At 35.9% G+C, this 19,950-nt stretch overlaps 1 protein-coding gene across 3 annotated transcripts in view; it reads right to left on the reverse strand.

Annotated features, from left to right (window-relative positions):
* Positions 1 to 19,950, reverse strand: part of RABGAP1L (RAB GTPase activating protein 1 like) — a 741,733-nt gene that overhangs the window by 586,060 nt on the left and 135,723 nt on the right. For all 3 annotated transcript variants that reach the window (XM_017529899.2, XM_037739059.1, XM_017529900.2), the window contains one exon: positions 11,399 to 11,540. In XM_017529899.2, coding sequence (XP_017385388.1) covers positions 11,399 to 11,540 — 142 coding nt within the window. The remainder of the gene's footprint in view (positions 1 to 11,398; positions 11,541 to 19,950) is intronic.

The raw sequence follows: 19,950 nt of genomic DNA on the forward strand, positions 1-19,950 counted from the left end.
CTTCACTAAAGAAAGGCAGGAAAGAGAGAAAGAAGACAAGAAAAAAATTACAAAATGGCAGAAATATGTCCTTACTTAGCAATAATAACAATGAATGTAAATGGACTAAACTCTCCAATCAAAAGACACAGACTGGCTGAATGAATGAAAAAGCAAAACCCATTGATCTGTTGTCTACAAGAAACAAACTTCACCTACAATAACACACATAGACTGAAAATAAAGAGATGGAAAAAGACATTCCATGCCAACCAAAACAACAAAAAAGTAGGACTAGCTATACTTATACTGGAAAAATAGATTTCAAGACAGAAAACTATGAGAGACAAAAAAAGTCACCATATAATGATAAAAGGATCAATTCAGCAAGAAGATATAACTATTTTAAATATATCTGCACCTAACACTGAAACACCCAAATATATAAAGCAAATATTATTAGAGCTAAAGATAAAGATAAACCCCAGCACAGTAACACCTGAAGACTTCAACCCCCCATTATGAGCACTGGACAGACCTTCTAGATAAAAAAATCAACAAAGAAACATCAGATTTAATCTGCACTACAGACCTAATGGATTTAATAGATATTTACAGAACATTTCATCCAATGGCTGCAGAATACATATTATTTTCCTCAGAACACAGATTATTCTCAAGGACAGACCATATTTTAGGTCACAAAACAAGTTTTAAAACATTAAAAAAAAAAAACTGAAATAGTTTCAAGTATTTTCTCTGACCACAGTGAAATAAAAGTAAGAGTTATTAAAAAGAATAATTTTGGAAACTATACAAATACACAGAAATTAAACAGTATGCTCCTCAATCACCAGTGGGTCAAAGAAGAAATTGAAAAGGAAATTGAAAAATTTCTTGCAACAAATGATTTAGGAAACACAACATACCAAAACCCAGCAAAAGCTGTACAAAGAGGAAAGTTTATAGCTATATATGTCTACATCAAAAAAGAGGAAACACTTCAAATAAACATTATAATGATGCATCTTAAAAAATCAGAAAAGCATGAGCAAATCAAACCCAAAATTATTAGGAGAAGAGAGCTAATAAAGATCAGAGAAGAAATAAATTGAAACATAAAAAAATAAACAATCAATGAAACAAACCACTGGTTTTTTGAAAAGTTAAACAAAACTGACAAAACCTTTAGCCAAACTAAGAAAAAAAGCAAAAAGATACAGATAAATAAGATCAGAAATGAAAAAGGAGACATTATCACAGAGATGGCAGAAATTCAAAGGATCATTAGTGGCTACTATCAGCAACTATGTGCCAATGAATTTGAAAATCTAGAACAACAGAACGAATTCTTAGACACATACAATCTACTAAAATTGAACCATGAAAAAAATCCAAGACCTGAACAGACTAATAACAAGTACTGAGATTGAAGCAATAGTAATAAGCCTCTCACTAAAGAAAAGCCCAGGAACCAATGACTTCACTGCTGAATTCTACCAAATACTGTAAAGAACTAATACTAATCCAAATCCAACTACTGCAAAGAAAAACAGAGGAAGAGGGAACTCTTACAAATGTCCAAACTTGTTCTACGAGGCCAGTATTTACCCTGATACCAAAACCAGACAAAGACACATCAAAAAAAAAAAAAAAAAAAAAAAAAAAAAAAAAAAAAAAAAAAANAAGAAGAAGAAGAAGAAGAAAGAAAGAAAGAAAACTATAGGCCAATATCTCTGATAAATATTCATACAAAAAATCATCAACAAAATACTAGCAAACCAAATTCAACAATATATTAGAAAGATCATTCATCATGACCAATTGAGATTTATTCCCGGGATACAAGGATGGTTCAAATCAATCAATGTGATACATCATATCAACACAATGAAGGAAAAAAAAACTATATAATCATTTCAATTGATACTGAAATGCATATGATACTTTCCACATTTTATGAAGTTTTTCTTCATTCAGTATGATACTAGCTGTTGGCCTGTTGAGGTATGTGCATATGTATAAAGCACATACCTCAAAAGACCAACAGCTAGTATCATAGTGAACAAAGAAAAACTGAAAGCCTTCCTCTAATATCTGGAACACAACCAGGATGCCCACTATCACCACTGTCATTCAACATAGTACCAGAAGTCCCAGTTAGAGCAATCAGCACTGTTACCACTGTTACTCAACATAGTACTGCAAGTCCTATGGATTTGCTAGAGCAATCAGACAAGAAAAAGATATAAAAGGCATCCAAATGAGAAAGAAAGAAAGAAGTCAAATTATCCTTGTTTGCAGATGATATAATCTTATATTTGGAAAAACCTAAAGGCTCTGCCACAAAACTATTAAAATTTCTGAACAAATTCAGTAAAGTTGCAGGATACAAAATCACAATACAAAACTCGGTAGCATTTCCATATGCCAATGACAATTTCACATTGTCAACAATGTGAAAAAGGGATTTTTAAAAATAATCCCACTTACAATAGCCACATATGAAACTAAACACCTAGGAATGAGCTTAGCCAAAAAAGTGAAAGATCTCTATAATGAAAACTATAAAACACTGATGAAAGAAACTGAAGTGGACACCAAAAAGATGGAAAAATATCCCATGAATTGGAAGAATCAATACTGTTAAAATCTCCAAAGCAATCTACACATCCAATGCAATCCTTATCAAAATACCAATGACATGCTTCACAAAAATAGAAAAAACAATCCTAAAATTTATATGGAACCAAAAAAGGTCTAGAATAACCAAAGCTATCCTAAGCAAAAAGAAAAAAAATCAATGGAAGAATCACATTACCTGACTTCAAACTATACTACAGAGCTATAGTAATCAAAACAGCATGAGCTATAGTAGCCAAAAAACAGTTTTTATGCCAGTTTTTTGGCATAAAAAACAGAAACAGACCAATGGAACTGAAGAGAGAACCAAAAAATAAATCCATGTGTCTACAGTGAACTCTTTTTTGACAAAGGTGCCAATTGGAAAAAGGATAGTAAAATGTGCTGGGGAAAACTGAATATCTATATGCAGAAGGGAAAAACTAGTCACCACTCACCATATAAAAAAATCAAATCAAAACAAATTAAAGACTCAAGTATAAGACCTCAAACTGTATAAGTAATACAAGAAAACACTGGAAAAAATCTCCAGGACATTGGTCTGGACAAAAATTTCTTAAGTAATACCCCACAAACACAGGCAACAAAGCAAACATGGACAAATGAGATGATATCAAGTTAAAAAGCTTCTGCACAACAAAGGATACAATTAGCTAAGTGAAGAGACAACTCACAGAATGGGAGAAAATATTTACAGAATACCCATCTGACAAGGGATTAATAATCAGAATATATAAGGAGCTCAAACAATTCTATAGGAAAAAATCCAATAATATGATTAAAACATGGGCAAAAGATCTGAATAGACATTTCTCAAAAGAAGACATACAAAAGGCAAACAGGTATAAGAAAAGGTGCTCAGCATCATTGATCACAAAAAAAAAAAAAAAAAAAAAAGGACATACAAATGGCAACATCACTGATCATCAGGGATGATGATACAAGTGCTCGACATCACTGATCATCAGGGAAATGCAAATCAAAACTACAGTGAGATACCATCTCATTTACATCATCATTTACATTTGGATGTAAATAGCTTACATCCAAAAGGAAGGCAATAACAACTGCTAGTGATGTAGAGATAAAGGAACCCTTGTACACTGTTGGTAGAAATGTAAATTAGTACAACTAATACGAAGAATAGTTTAGAGGCTCCTCAAAAAACTGAAAATTAAGCTACCATATGATTCAGCAATCCCACTGCTGGGTATATACCCACAAGAAAGGAAATCAGTATAGCAAAGAGATATATGTACTACTGTTTGTTGCAGTTCTGTTTACAATAGCTAAGATTTGGAAATAATTTAATTGTTCACCAACAGATGAATGGATTAAAAAAAATGTGATATGTATATGCAATGGAGACTATTCAACCATAAAAAGGAATAAGATCCAGTGATTTGCTGGCCAAGTGCAGTGGCTCACACCTGTAATCCCAACACTTTGGGAGGCCAAGGCAGGCAGATCACCTGAGGTCAGGAGTTCGAGACCAGCCTGGCCAACACAGTGAAACCCGTCTCTACTAAAAATACAAAAAAATTAGCCAGGTGTGGTGGCGGGTAACTGTTATCCCAGCTATTCAGAAGGCTGAGGCAGGAGAATCTCTTGAACCCAGAAGGTGGAGGTTGCAGTGAGCCGAAATCCCACCCTGCATTCCATTCTGGGCAACAAGAGTGAAACTCCGTATCAAAAAAATGAAAATTAAAATTAAGAAAAGATACAGTCATTTGCAACAACATGAATGAAACTGGAGATCATTATGTTAAGTGAAATAAGCCAGGCACAGAAAGACAAACAGTGTATGTTCTCACTTATTTGTGGAATCTCAAAATCAAAACAATCAAAATCATGGACACAGAGTAGAATGATGGTGATATGGTTAGGCTTTGTGTTCCCTACCCAAATCTCATCTTGAATTGTAAAATCCCCTGTTGCTGAGAGACAGACCTGGTGGGAAGTGACTGGATCATGGGGGCAGTTTCCCCCACACTGTTCTCATGATAGAGAGTGAGTTCTGACAAGATCTGATGGTTTTATAAGGAGCTCTTCCCCCTTCTCTCTCTCACTCATTCTCTCTCCTGTCACCTTGTGAAGAAGATACCTGCTTCCCCTTCCACCATCACTGTGAAGTTTCTGAGGCCTCCCCAGCCATGTGAAACTGTGAGTCAATTAAGCCTCCTTTGTTTATAAATTACCTAATCTTGGGTAGTACCTTTACAGCAGTGTGAGAACAGACTCATACAGATGGTTACCAGAGGCTGGGAATAGTAGTGATGGGTTGGGAGGGGAGATGGAGATGGTTAATAGGTATAAAAAAATTGAAAGAATGAGTAAGACCTAGTATTTGATAGCACAACAAGATGACTATAGTCAATAATAACTTGTGTACAATTTTAAATAACTTAAAAAGTATAATTGGATTGTAACTCAAAGGATAAATGCTTGAGAGAATAAATACTCCATTCTCCATGATGTGCTTATTTCACATTGCATACCTTTACCAAAACACCTCTTGTACCCCACAAATATATACATCTACTATGTGTCCACAAAAATTAAAAAAACATTTTAAAGAGACAAAGAAGGTGATTATATAATAATAAACAGGTCAATTCAGCAAAAGACTATAATAATTGTCAATATATGCACTCATCATCAGAGCACCTATGTATAAAGCAGATATTAACAGATCTGAAGAGAGATTCTGCAATACAAAAATAGTAAGAGATTTCAACAACCCACTTTCAGCAATGGACATATCATCCAGACAGAATATCAATAAACATTAGACTTAAACTCTAGACTAAATAATATATGAGACATTCCATCTAACAACTGTACAATATACATTTCCTCAACTGTATATGAAATAATCTCTAGAAGAGATCATATGTTAGGCCACAAAAGAAGTCTTAACAAATGTAAGAAGACTGAAATAATATCAAGTATCTTTTTCAACCACAATAGTATAAAACTAAAAATCAATACAGGAAAAACTTTGGAAAATTCAAAAATATATGGAAATGAAACAACATGCTCCTGAACACCAAGGAGACATTTCAACTGATAAAATAGAAGTGCAAAGAATCATAAAATACTGTTATAGACTATTATATTCCAAAAATTAAACAACCTAGAAGACATGGATAATTCCTTTACACAGACAACCTACCAAGATTGATTTATGAAAAAATAGAAAATCTGAATAAACCATTAATAATAACACTGAATTAATAATAAGCAGTCTCCCAACAAGAAAAGAAAGCCCAGGACCTGATGGCTCCATTGCTGAATTCTACCAAAGGTTGAAACATGAATTTAATACCAACTGTTTTCAAACTCTTCCAAAAAATTCAAGAGAACAGAGTAATTCCAATCTCATTTTATGAGGCCAGCACTACACTAATACCAAAGCCAGACACAGACAAAGACATTACAAAGAAAGAAAACTACATGCCAATATGTCTGATAAACACAAATGTAAAAAACCTCTAAAGAACACTAGAAAACCAAACTCAGCAGCACATTAAAAAGATTATTCATCATGATCAGGCAGGATTCATCCCAGAGATGCAAGAATAAGTCAACATATGCAAATCTGTAAATGTAATGCATCACATGAACAGAATGAAGGACAAAAATCATATGATCATTTCAACCGATACAGAGAAAGCAAGTGACACAATTCAACATTATTTCATGTGAAAAACTCTCAATACGTTAAATATAGAAGGGATATACCTCAATAAAATAAGGCCATATATGACAAACCCATAGCTAACATTATATTCAATGGGAAAAGATTAAAAGCTTTTCCTGTAAGATTCAGAACAAGACAAGAATGCCTACTCTTGCCGTTTCTATTCAAAATAGTACTAAGTCCTGGCCACAGCAATTAGACAAGAGAAAGAAAACGCATACAAATTGGAGAAGAAGAAATAAAACTGTCCTGGTTTGCATATGACCTGATCTTATTTATAGAAAAACCTAAAGACTCCACCAAAAAACTGTTAGAATTAGTACATAAATTCAGTAAAGTTGCAAGATAGAAAAATCAGTAGCATTCCAACGGAGTAACAGCAAACTATCTGAAAAATAATTTTTAAAATCCCATTTACAATAGCTATGAAAGATAATTAAATACTCAGAAATAAATTTAACCAACAGGGTAAAAGATCTCTCCAGTGAAAACTATAAAAAATTGATAACAGAAACTGAAAAAGATACAAATAAATGGAGTGATAAACTGTATACAGAGATTAGAAGAATATATTTAATATGTCCATATTACCCAAAGCAATCTACAGATTACAATGCAATCCCATTTGTATGAGTCACAGTACCAAAAAAACCCAAAGAACAAACCAAAAAAAAACAATGCAATCCCTAACAAAATTCCAATGACATTCTCCACAGTAATAGAAAAAAAGAATCCTAAAATTCATACAGAGCCACAAAGGATCCCAAATAGGTGAAGCAACCTTGAGCAAAAAGAACAAAGCTGGATGCATTATACTATTTGACTTCAAAATCTACTACAAAGCTAAAGTAACCAAAACAGCACAAGATCAGCGTAAAAATAGACATATAGACCAATGGGATAGAGATAACAGAAATAATTCCACATATTTAGAGCCAACTGACATTCAACAAAGGTACCAAGAACAGACAATGGGGAAAGCACAGTTTCTTCAAATAAATGTTTTGGAAAAACTAGATATCCACAACAGGCAGAAGAATGAAATTAGACTTTTACCTCACAGTAACATACATAAAAATAAACTAAAAATGGATTAAAGACTTAAATTACTAGAATAAAACAAAGGAGAACAAATTCATGACACTGGTCTGGGCAATGATTTTTTGGATATGACCCCAAAAGCATAAGAAACAAAAGCAGAATTAGATAAATGGGATTACATCAAACTAAAAAACATCTGCAAAACAAAGGAAACAATCGACAGTATGAAAAGACAACCTACAGAATGGAAGAAAATATTTGCAAATCAGATGTCTCATAACAGATATGCATATATGTGTATGTTTGTATATGTGTATAGATATACATATATAAACATGCATATATGTATATCTATACATACATACATATATACACATATATATGTGAAATTCACACAACTAAATAGCAAAAAAAAAAAAAAAAAAAAAAAAAAAATATAAATAAAAAAAAAAAAAAAAAAAAAAAAAAAAAAAAAAAAAAAAAAAAAAAAAAAAAAAAAAAAAAAAAAAAAAAAAAAAAAAAAGACACACCCAATTTCTAAAAGAACAGAGGACCTAAATAGACATTTCTCAAAAGAATACATGCAAATGACTAACAGGTATATGCAAAGGTACTCAACATCACTAATCATAAGGGAAATGGAAATCAAAACCACAATAAGACATCATCTCACACCTGTTAAAATGGCTATTATCAAAAAGCAAAAGTAAGTGTTCGCAAAAATGTGGAGAAAAGAGAACCCTTGCACACTCTTATTAGAAACACAAATTGGTACAGCCATTGTGGAAAACAGCATGGTGGTTCCACAAAAAATTAAAAATAGAACTACCATATAATCTAGCAATCTTACTAATGCATATATCTCCAAAGGAAATGAAATCAGTATGTCAAAGAGACAACTGGACTCCCATGTGCACTGTAGCATCATTCACAATAGCCAAGATATGGAATCAACCAGTGTCCACTGAAAGATGAACAGATAAACAAAATGTGATTTATCTAAACAATTGATTATTATTCAGTCATAAAAAGGAATGAAATACTGACAACTGCTACAACATATATCAATGCAGATGAAAAAATATGCTCAAATAACATTATGCTAAGTGAAAGAAGCCAGACACAAAAAGACATTTTGTATGATTCCATTTATGAGTTATGCAAAATAGGTAAAGCCATAGAGATACAGATTAGTGGCTGCCAGTGGGTAGGGAAAGGGAAGAGCAGAGAGTGACTGTTTAATGGGTATAATATTTCCTCTTGGATGATGAAAATGTTTAAAAACTAGATAGAGGGATGGTGGACCAAAATTGTGAATATGCTAAAATGTCACTGAATTGTACACGTTTAAATAGTTAATTGCATGTTATGTGAATTTTACCTTAGTTTTAAAAATGAGGGCTTTTTTAATTTTTTTTTGACCCCTGAACTTTATATTGGCCTCCTGCTCCCCAAAGGGTCCCCTGCTTCCATTGGCTTAATGTCTCAGAACTTTGGTGTCATGGGTCTCAGGCACCACTTTGCCATCCACTATCCAGTGGGTGGTGGTCTTTTGGATGCTTTGCATGGAGTTAAAGCTGTCCAGGGCATCACCAAGACTGAAGTCCTCGCCATCTTCCAGCAGGAGGTGGTAGGTGGCGAGTTTGACCTTGATGTTCAACAGGGCCTCTACTGGACCTGGCGCTGTCCATCTGCCCAGGTCTGTGCCAGCTGTGACTCCAGGTGCAGCAGGATCCCATTTGAGCTGCTCTATCTGCAGGGTGTAGCAGGCCTCAGCCTCCCTCAGGCTGTTCTCCAAGCTGACCTTCAGATTGCTCATGGAGTCCAGGTCCATATCCAAGAACTGGACTGTATGTTTCAGCTCCATGAACGTCATCTCAGCAGCTCCAACTTTGGCGGACTGCGTGTTGACCACTATGAAGCTCTCCTCAACCTGCTAAGACCAGTGCTTGTCCAGCTCCTCTCAGCTCTTCCAAGCCAGCTGGTCATATTGGGCCCAGATGTCTGCCATGATCTTTGTGAGGTCCTGAAATTTGGGGACATCTACCTCCACAGTCAGCCCAGAGCTGGCAACCTGGGCTTGCAGGCCTTTGACTTCCTCTTCGTGGTTCTTCTTCATGAAGAGCAGCTCCTCCTTGAGAGCCTCGACCTCTGTCTCCAGCTGCAGCCAAGTGACACTGGTGTCATCAACGACCTTGCGGAGCCCATGGATGTTGCTCTCTACAGGCTGGTGCATGGCCAGCTCTGTCTCATACTTGACTCTAAAGTTACCAGCAGCAAGACAGGCATTGTCAATCTGTAGGACAATGCAAGCATCGTCCACAGTATTTGCGAAGATCTGAGCCCTCAGGTCCTCAGTGGTCTTGATGTAATGGCTCCAATCTCTGACCTGGGGTCCCTTCTTCTCCAGGTGCTCCCAGATTTTGCTCTCCAGCCTCCAATTCCCAGTCTCCTCATTCTGTCCAGTAGGAGGCCAGCTGGTTGTTCAGGCTTTGCATGGTCTCATTCCCACCAAACCCCTGGCCTTCCCCATGGCCAGGCCTCCGGACCCCATGCCACCCCAAAGCTAGTGGATAGGACACAGAGATGTGGGAATCAGAGCCCCCGGTGCCTGCATAGACACTAGCCACGCTGCTGACTGGCTGAGTGCCATAGCTGGGTGCCTGGATGGAGAAGGTGGAGCGAATGGTGAAGCTCATGCTGCCCAGGGAGGAGAGTGAGAGGACAGGACTCAGGCTTTGCCGACGACCAAAAGTGAGTTGTTTTTATGTTTCAGTTAATGGGCTAACTAGACAGAATAATGTCACAGTTACAAGTACATCTTAAAGTCAGATAGTCTGGACTCAGATCTCAGCTTTCTTACTTTGAACTGAGTGAGCCTAGCAAGTGATTATGCTCTCTGTGTCTCAGTTTCTCATCCTTAAAACCAAGTTAATAAGAGTATTCATAGGATTGTAAGACTTAAATAAGTTAACACATTTGAAATACTTGAAATGTTCTTAGCATATAGTAAGCAGTAAATAAATATTAGCTAAAAATAACTTATGTTTATGACAATCAAAGAAAAAAATAGTTTCACACAGAAGAAAGACTGGGTATTCTAAGATGCTTTTTTCAAAGATAATAAAAATTAGGAAATTTACTATTAATACACCCTACCATAAAAGCACATAATACAAGGATTTAAAGTAAACATCGGTCATTTAGCTCTAGTTCCAATAAAAAGAGTATTGAGCACAGAGCCAAATGATATGTGCCTTTTGTGAGGTCAGTTACCTCTCAGCAACAACCATGTAGTAAATAGACTACATACCCCCCTATTTCCAAAAAAGTAGTGGTAAGGGGTGCAGCAACAACAAAAAACAAGTCAGAACTGAATAATGTCAAATGAGAAATAGGACACAACATAACAAACATGAAAATTCTAAAATCACATGAGATCATTTGAAACTTCTCATTAGACACTTCAAAACTAATTGAGGCCAGACGCAGTGGCTCACACCTGTAATCCCAGCACTTTGGGAGGCCAAGGTGGGCGAATTACTTGAGGTCAAGAGTTCGAGTCAAGCCTGGCCAACATAGCGAAACCCTGTCTCCACTAAAATACAAAAAAATTAGCCAGGCATGGTGACGCATACCTGTGTTCAACTACTGGGGAGGCTGAGGCAGGAGAATTGTTTGAACCTGGGAGACAGAGGCTGCAGTGAGCTGAGATCATACAACTGCACTCCAGCCTGGGAGACAGAAGGAGACTGTCTCAAAAAATAAAAAATAAAATAATTGAAATAAAATAAAAAACAAAAACAGCAAAGTTATGCTGTCAAATTTAAATGGTTACATAAGTGGCACTAGGGACTATGCAACTTAGGAACCAAATGAACCAAACACTCTTCTGCATCCAGCAGACTCCAGCCTAAGGGTAACAGGTTAGGAATAACCATCACTTCTCCCTGCAACACACACACCTCCTCTGAAGATTGTAAGTAAGGTAGCTATGTAGACAAAAGAAATTGAGTAAGTGCAATTTCTTACCCTCCTCTGCTTCATCATCCTGGGGTGACATTGGACCCCCTCCACTAGTAGGGGTGACTGGTTCCTCCTTGTCAGACTCTCGCTGTAGACTCACCACCTCATATATTGCATCTCCAGCATTGGTATGGCCTTTTCCCTCAGACTGAGAAAGATATAACAATATATTTAAGTACTAGAAGTTTGAAGGAAACACTGAAAGATAGCATTTAAATAGTTCATTCAAAAGAGCTGCAATGAAGAATGGCATGTCACAGGAGGTTCAGAAAACTTTTAAGATGCATTGTCCTTCACAGGATATTCTAAATTTATATTCCTACAGTATTATTTTTAACTAATACAATGAAAGCTACTAATTATTTTGAGAGAACTTAATTTCTCTTCATCAGAAAAATCTGAGCCACCACAGGTTCTAGGACAGACAGATAAGCAAGCGATGCTAGACTCTTAGAACTGACTACCTTACACAAAACTAAAGTATATAGCCCGAAGAATTTTTACAAGTATATACGGTTGGGGAACCACACCCATACCAATATGACTTCCTGTATTATACCCATCCCTGATAGGTAGTCACAGATATATTTGTTATATTTTTTGTTACAGATATATTAGTTATATGTATGAAAAATATATATGTGGGTTACATATGTAAATATATATATGGATTTAATTGCTAATCAAATTATAAATTATACATATATTAGCAAATCAAATCCAGTTATATATGTATACATAAAACAATTTCAAATAAATATATATTCAAATATATTTCAAATCAAATACATATAAACCAAATTACAAATTTTATACAAACACATATAAAACAACACATCACAACCCATAGGGTTTAGTTGGGGAGTGTAAAGCTGGTTGAACACTGGAAAAATCAATCAACAATATCCACTATATTAATAGACCAAAGAAGTAAGACCATATGTTCATATCAATTACTGTCATATCAAACTAAAGGGCACTTGAGAAAAATCAGCATTCATTCATGTTAAAAATGTTCATTAAACTAATAATAATACAAGGAAGCTTCCTCAACCTGATATAGAGTATCTAAGAAAAACCTACACTAACACTATGTTTAAAGGTGAAAGGCTGAATGAGATGGAAAAAGAAGGAAGAATGTCCATTGTCACCACTCTAATTCAACATCCCATGGAAGTCCTGTCCAGTGCATTACAGCAAGAAAAAGTATACAGATTGGAAATAAAACTGTTCTTACTTACAAACAATATAATTGTCTTTCTCAGAAGTTGACAAATGTTTTTTTATAAACAACTCAACTCTGCTGTTGTAGTACGAAATTGTACAATAGTGGTAAAATATTTCATCTGCACTTAGTTTCCTATACAAGCAGAATCTGAACTATTTTGATCGCATATAGAATCTAAAATATTGCAACTAGAAACTGAGTTTCAAATACAGTACATTTTTATTAAAAAACACTTTGTTCCCAATATTCACATATTTTAGATAACTAAACAATCAATCTGTGTTTGTAAAGAAAATTGCCTGGTTCATATTAGCATTCACTACAGCTTAGCAACATGTAAATACATATTAGGAGCTCAATAAATATGGGTTGACTAAGTCACGTTACAAGATTCATCACAGTTATGCAAATGAACTCTAAAACCTTTTCAACATGGCATGCCATTAACAAATATTAAATACAAAGTACAGTATGCTGATATCTCTATAAATTCTCTAAAGTGACAAGTCTCAACACCTGCTATAAATGAGGAAATCAGATCTGAGCCTTTTATATTTTAAACACTAATGCCTAATCCTTAGGGCAGGATTTAGGAATCTGGATTTTTTTTTTTTAAGGGTCACAAGTTATTCTAATACAAAGCTGAATTGAGAACTGTTGCCTAGAAGACCTGCTATTTTCAACAAGAATGTCTATATAAAACACATAACAGAATCAAATATTCTCACTAAGCAGCAGATACATAAAATCACTTCAAAAAAATACATTTCCAAGCAGTTTCTATTTACCTCTGCAGAGGTGACAGTAAAGAACACCAATGCTAATCAGAAGTACGAAATTTAAAAAAAAAATGCCCTCCACAGATTATTTTCCCACAACTTTATAAGTACTCCACGACCTTGTTAATTTTCATCTTTCTGCAATTAGAACACTTATTCTTACTACCCAGTTACTTTTGGTTATTTATTGACTGATCATACTCTGATTTAAATAGGTTTAAACCAACATGCATCTTCAAATGGGAATTGTCCTTTTATTCTTTTTAATTCTAATAGTTGATTAAAAGTTTGTCTCCAACTTACAGGAATGTCAGGCACTCAAAAGCAAAGAAGAAATCTGGAGGAGAGGGCAAGAAAACATTTGATATTTTAATACCAAACCTACATTTAGCATAGATCAAAAAAGTAGCTCTCTTCCCTGTACTGAAAGTCAAGTCACAGAAACATCTGAGAACAACTAACCTCCTGTCCTGGCCTGAAGACTATCCTTTTCTTATAGGCAAGCCTCTTTCCTCCAAACTATCTCTTGTCTGAAAACCAAAAACAGGGAGTTGGCATTTGGAGAACAGATTTAACAAGAGAAAAGTTTCTCCTCCCCCTTAATTCTTCAGGTGAAGTACCACTTCGTGTCTTTTTACCATTACGGCTCTTCTCAATTCATTCTAACTTTCCCTCCTCTCTTGTTTCTTGAGACCTCTCTCTTTTCTGAATCCAAATTCTATTCCAAGCCAGATACAAAAAGCAAGTAAAGTACTTAGAAAAATGCTCAGCACACAGGAAGTGCTACAGACGTGTTATTTCTTGTTATCATTTTGTGCTGTCGATGTTAACACTATAAGGCATGAGTGAGTCTAACCTACAGTACAATATGCAAGTAATGTTCAGGAATAATGAAGCAGAAAAAGTGGCTTCTGTGTTCTAGTCTAGCGCTACTCTGGAAATTCTCCAAAAATAATTACTATGGTAATAATAATAAGGATAGCAAGAATTCAACCCTAACAACAATCCAAGCTTGTCCATTATCTTAGAACTTTTACATTAGCTATTCCTTCCCTGGATCTTCATATTGACAGTGGCAGAAGGCAGACAAATCCTAGGCAGACAGGGGCAGGTCCCCAGTAAAACCCAACCTTCAAGTCAAAAGACAGTTTAAAGCCTGAAAGCCAAGCTACCAGTCAAATCCACAAACTTGACTGAGAATCTGTCTTCCCATTTGGCACACTTTCCACTGACTGATCCCCAGCCTTCACCTATTTCACATATAGCTATGCTTCCCTAATTGACTTTTTACACTGTCATGCCCAACTTTGAGTGGTGCCTTTGTTTTAACCTTTTTGCATACTCACAAACCACTCACCATTCTGAGCCCATAAAAGCCTGGACCCAGCCACAATGGGAGAGAGGCTACCTGACATTGAGTGGAGGCCACCCTGCGTCCCCTCTCTGCTGAGATCTGTTTCGATACTCAATTAAATTATTCTCCACCTTCCTCACTCTTCAATTCTCAACATGATCCTATTCTTCTTGGACATGGGACAGGACCCACCAAAAGTGGGTACACAGAAGGCTGTACACTGCGGCCCTCTGCCCTCTGCTGGCAGAGGACAACTGACCCACACAACAGAAAGCAGCAGTAGGGCTGAGCCAGGCCTGCAGCCACAGACCAAAGTGGGGCAAGGGGCTGATTAGCATGCTGTAACACCCGCTGAGGGGCTTCAGAGTCACGGGCATCACTGCCTAGGCACCACCACATTCCCCTTGTCTGAACGTCAGAGACCACCACTGGAGTGGCTTGAAACATGCCTAGTCCAGCCACAAGCACCACACAAAGCCTACTTCTGTGTCAGCACTTGGAACAATTGGCCACACCCAACACTTGCTCGCTCACACCCACACTACAATCAGGGGCCAAACACAGAGTCACAGTGGCCATGGGATCCATGACCGACTGCAGGCCGGGCACAAACTAGCAGGCCAAGTGAATGGAGCATCTCCTGTGGTGAACCCAGGCCCAGCAAGGCCTGGGGAGGGGCACTGCTAGCCAGAGGTCTCCAACTGGCAAACTGACCAAGAAAAATCCTGTCACTATGGTGAGCTCCTTCTTGTCATTCAGTTCTCAGACATTTATTTATTTATTTGAGACAAAGTCTCACTCTGTCACCCAGACTGGAGTGCAGTGGTGCGATCTTGGCTCACTGTAACCTCTGCCTCCCAGATTCAAACAATTCTCTGCCTCAGCCTCCAGAGTAGTTGGGATTACAGGCACCTGCCACCATGCCCAGCTAATTTTCGTATTTTTAGTAGAGATGGGATTTCACCATCTTGGCCAGGCTGGTCTTGAACTCCACCCACCTTGGTCTCCCAAAGTGCTGGGATTGCAGGCATGAGCTACCACACCCAGCCCAGTTCTCAGACATTTAAATGTCACTAACTCAGACAGGTCTTCCTCCACTTCCCAATCTAAAACATCCACCCACTCATCATATCACTGATATTCCCTACTATTTTATCATTTGTTTGCCTGAATGTCTGTCTCCTCCTTGTAAGCTCCATGAAGCAGGGACCTCAACTGCAGCCTTTACCACTATATCCCCCAATGTCTACAAAAAGTAATTTATCACAGAGTAGACACATAATGTTTATTAAGTGAATAAATAAGTAAATGAGCAAACAGCTCTATATGGTAGATGTTATTATTTCCATTTTATACATGAAGAAGCAGAGACCCAAAGACACAACCATCAAATGGTAGAATGGGGAACTAGCCAGATGTCTAGTATCAGAATCAAATCATTAATATTTTGGCTTACCTTTTGTGTCACTTTAGAGTCTACAAAGTGATAACACAGACATTATCTTATGTGCTAACATATATTCTGCTCTTGATTTCTGCAGGGCCCAGAAAATGACTCAAAAATTTCCTCAAAGATACTTCTTTTAACTATCACTTTGTGTCATTCTACTGTAGTGGTTCCTCCCACAGAATATGCACAATGCTGTGGCGATAAAGAGAAACAACCACAGCATTGTGCATAGCATATTCTCTTCATGTGACATTTATCATATGCTCCCTTGTATAATGGTAATTTTTATAAATTTCCCTATTAATATGAGGTCACACAGATCCTTTGAAGGATTATATTTTAATCATCACATCCTCACTATGGCCACTACCATACCACAGATGCCAGAAATAAGCCTGTACTCTTCGAATTAATATAACTATAACAATCATAGAATTATTTGTGCTAAAAACTTTTAATGTAGCTCGCTAATTCAAATGTCACAGAATTTTAGAAATGAAAAAAACTTCAGTAATACTATTAACCTACATTTTTATTTTAAAATAAGAAAACTAAGGATTAGAAAGATGAAATGACTCCTACTAGGACTTAGTTTTTTATTAGCTATTGAGAACCAGCCTCATCTGACATACTTATTTTATATATAAGTTCAAAACACTTATTTCCTGTCCTAAATACAAATATGTGACACTCATTACATATATAAATTGGTATAGGTGATTCCTTTTAAACAAATGTAAAATACAGTATGTCTTTTCAGGACAGTTACTTCAATAATTAGATACAAATTAATTTTTTAATTATTAGAGTTGAAAAATGTCCACAATAAGCAGCCATATATTTTTCAGAAAATTTGTTCGTGATAACCAAATGTGCTAATAGAAATTATTTAAGACTTACTAATTCTAACATATGCTTTCTATCTCAAGAAATGTCAATCTACATTAAAATATGCCATGCCAGCCTCAAAATGCTTTAGATTTCCTAATCTTATGTAAATAACAGTTTACTATTACCTTGAAAATAAATACCACATAAGCATTTTTCTTTCATAACATTTTTTCTATAATTGCCTCAAATTGTTCTTTGTAGTGTTTTACCTATCTAAAATAAGAATTCAAGAGCCAACCCCCTACATATTTTCACTGCTCTTGACTCAGTCGACCCCTTGAGAATTTAACTGTTTTACAATAAATTAATCGAATCATCTGCTCCTATTTTTCCTGATACTTTCTATTCTCATAGATGTCCAATTATGAAATAAAAAATAAGTTTTGAATTTTCCAAGCTCCTATCTCTATGCATCCACTCCTTCATGCCGAAAATAGCTATAGTGTGATCAGTTTTTCTTACATTCTGGCACCATCACAAAATATAAAACAATTTTATGAAGAACACCACACTTTATGAAGAACTGATTTCAAAATGTTGAATGCATATTATAAGAGTAATACTATAGTTTTAAAAACAAGAATATTCTCTGGACCCAAAGAAAGTTTACCTATGAACCAGAATTTCATCACTAAATATCAATTATATTGGGTATAACAGGGGAAGATAGCCAAGTGTCTTCCGCCCCCACTCCACTCTCATACCTGAATAGAGCTATTTGTCACATACTCTTCACGTACTGATAAGTCTATTGTTTTTGTTACATATTCAACACAGTAAAATAATACAAATCTTTAGATAGTGGGTTAGGCCTGTCTCATGGGCCGTGGTAGTGCTTTCTTGAACTTCACCAAAGAAAAACAAGAGAGAGAAATACTGATATTTAATGAAAAAAATCCCAAGTCACTGTCCTTACCATCTTGCTTTGCTTAAAAAATGGCATACTACTTTTTAAACGCATTGCAAAAGAGTATATGTAAGCAAAGACTCTCTCTGGTTTTCAATTTCAGATTTTTAAATGCTAATTTTTCAGAATCAATCCTATTCTGTACACGTTTTTGATGAAAGCCATAATAAAACCCTATTTTCCCTTCAGTACCTGAAGGACATACTGTTATATTGTTCTGTTTCCTTTGATGCAGGCTTATGATTACAACCATGATGGGGTTTAGGACACACCACTCCAAAATATGGCAACTTGGCATTTGAGTAAACCAGAAGTAGCGAAGTCACTCTCATCTTCCCCTCGCCTCTTTTCCCTTGAAGCAGGTCATAAAATCTAGCCAACCTTCCACAGAAAGCATAAAATTTTCATTCCAGAAGCACCCTTCCTACACTCAAAAGAAACAAACATCCTTATCCTTGAAGCTACAATAATGCCAAGAAGACTCTGAACAAACCTTGCCCCCCATATTTTTGCCATTAGATTATAGATTATGAAGAACAAAGAGATTTTATAATGTTGAACAAATATACTAAAAGTAATACTATAGCCTTAAAAGCAAGAATATTCAGAGAATATTTTTAGAAATTTTACCTAAAGTTTACCTGGAAAATCACCGGAATTTCATCATTAAACACCAATTACATCTAATCACACTTCCACATTACTGTCTACTCTTCATCAAATCTAAGCATAAAAATAGTTTTCCCTGTTTCTTTGTGTTTTCACATATGAAGGTTCCTATTGAGACAGCCAGGTGGCAGGGGATGCCCAGAAAAACTCCAGTCAGAATGTGCACTGGGGTGGAATCTTGAGAAGTTCCTAATGTTTGCAGTGGGAAGAGCCTGGCCTCTCCTCTTCCTGTGTGGAACCTAGAATTCAGACTGCAGGTGGGAAGTGCTTTAGCAGGGACTCTGGCCTAGTGACAGTCCCTGGTTCCCACTTTTCTGCCTTTTCACCCGATAAAACCCTACTTCTCTCACCCTTCAAACCATCTGTAAACTTGGAGTTCCCCATATAACCCCATATAAGCAGAGTGTTCCTTGAACATCAGGATCACACGTTACTGAATTTTACGAGCCAAGAGCCTATTGTCTTAAAAGGGTATGGTTAAGTACAGTGTCAATGTTTCCTATGTTACAAGTCCTTAGATTTTCCTTATAAACTCTTCATATAATATATAACCAATTTAAATAGTGATATCAATAGTCAAGATGGTGCAAGTAAGGAAAAACCAACTGTAAGTAGAATATAATTTTAAAAAAAACTAGTGCTCATGAAGAAAAGTTTTCAGGGAAAAAAAAATCCTAATTTTAGGTATTAGACTACCATAATTTTCCATTTCCCATAAACATTCATGTGTAAGTTTCAGGGTCAAACTGCTTAGATTCAATTCCTGGTCTACCACCTAATAACCTTCCTGTGCGTAAGTACAAATCCAGAAAATGGAGGTAATAATGGCACTTATACTCCAATAGGTTTACTGAAGATTACACAAATTAATCCATGTAAAGTACGTAGAAGAGGGTATGGTATATAGTGAACTAATTAAAAAATAATTAGCAGTGGCTATTACTATTATTTCTTACAGTAATAGTCATAGAAATTATTGATCTACTGAGTAAAGATCACAGAAAAACTTTATTATAGAGCTTGACATAATTGACATTTATAGGATGCTCCACTCAACAACTGTAGAGCACACATCCTTTACAAGTCCGTTTGAAAAATTCACCACAACAGACCATATGCTGAGTCATAAAATAAGTCTAAACAGTTTAAAAGAATTCAAATCATATAGAGTATACTATGTGACCAAAATGAAACTAAATCAGAAGTCAATAGCAAAAAAAAAAAAAAAATTAATAATAACTAGAAAATCTAAAAAAGTTGGAAAATCAAACAATATGCTT

Source organism: Cebus imitator, unplaced genomic scaffold (assembly GCF_001604975.1).
Source record: "Cebus imitator isolate Cc_AM_T3 unplaced genomic scaffold, Cebus_imitator-1.0 Scaffold62, whole genome shotgun sequence".
NCBI lineage: Eukaryota > Metazoa > Chordata > Mammalia > Primates > Cebidae > Cebus > Cebus imitator.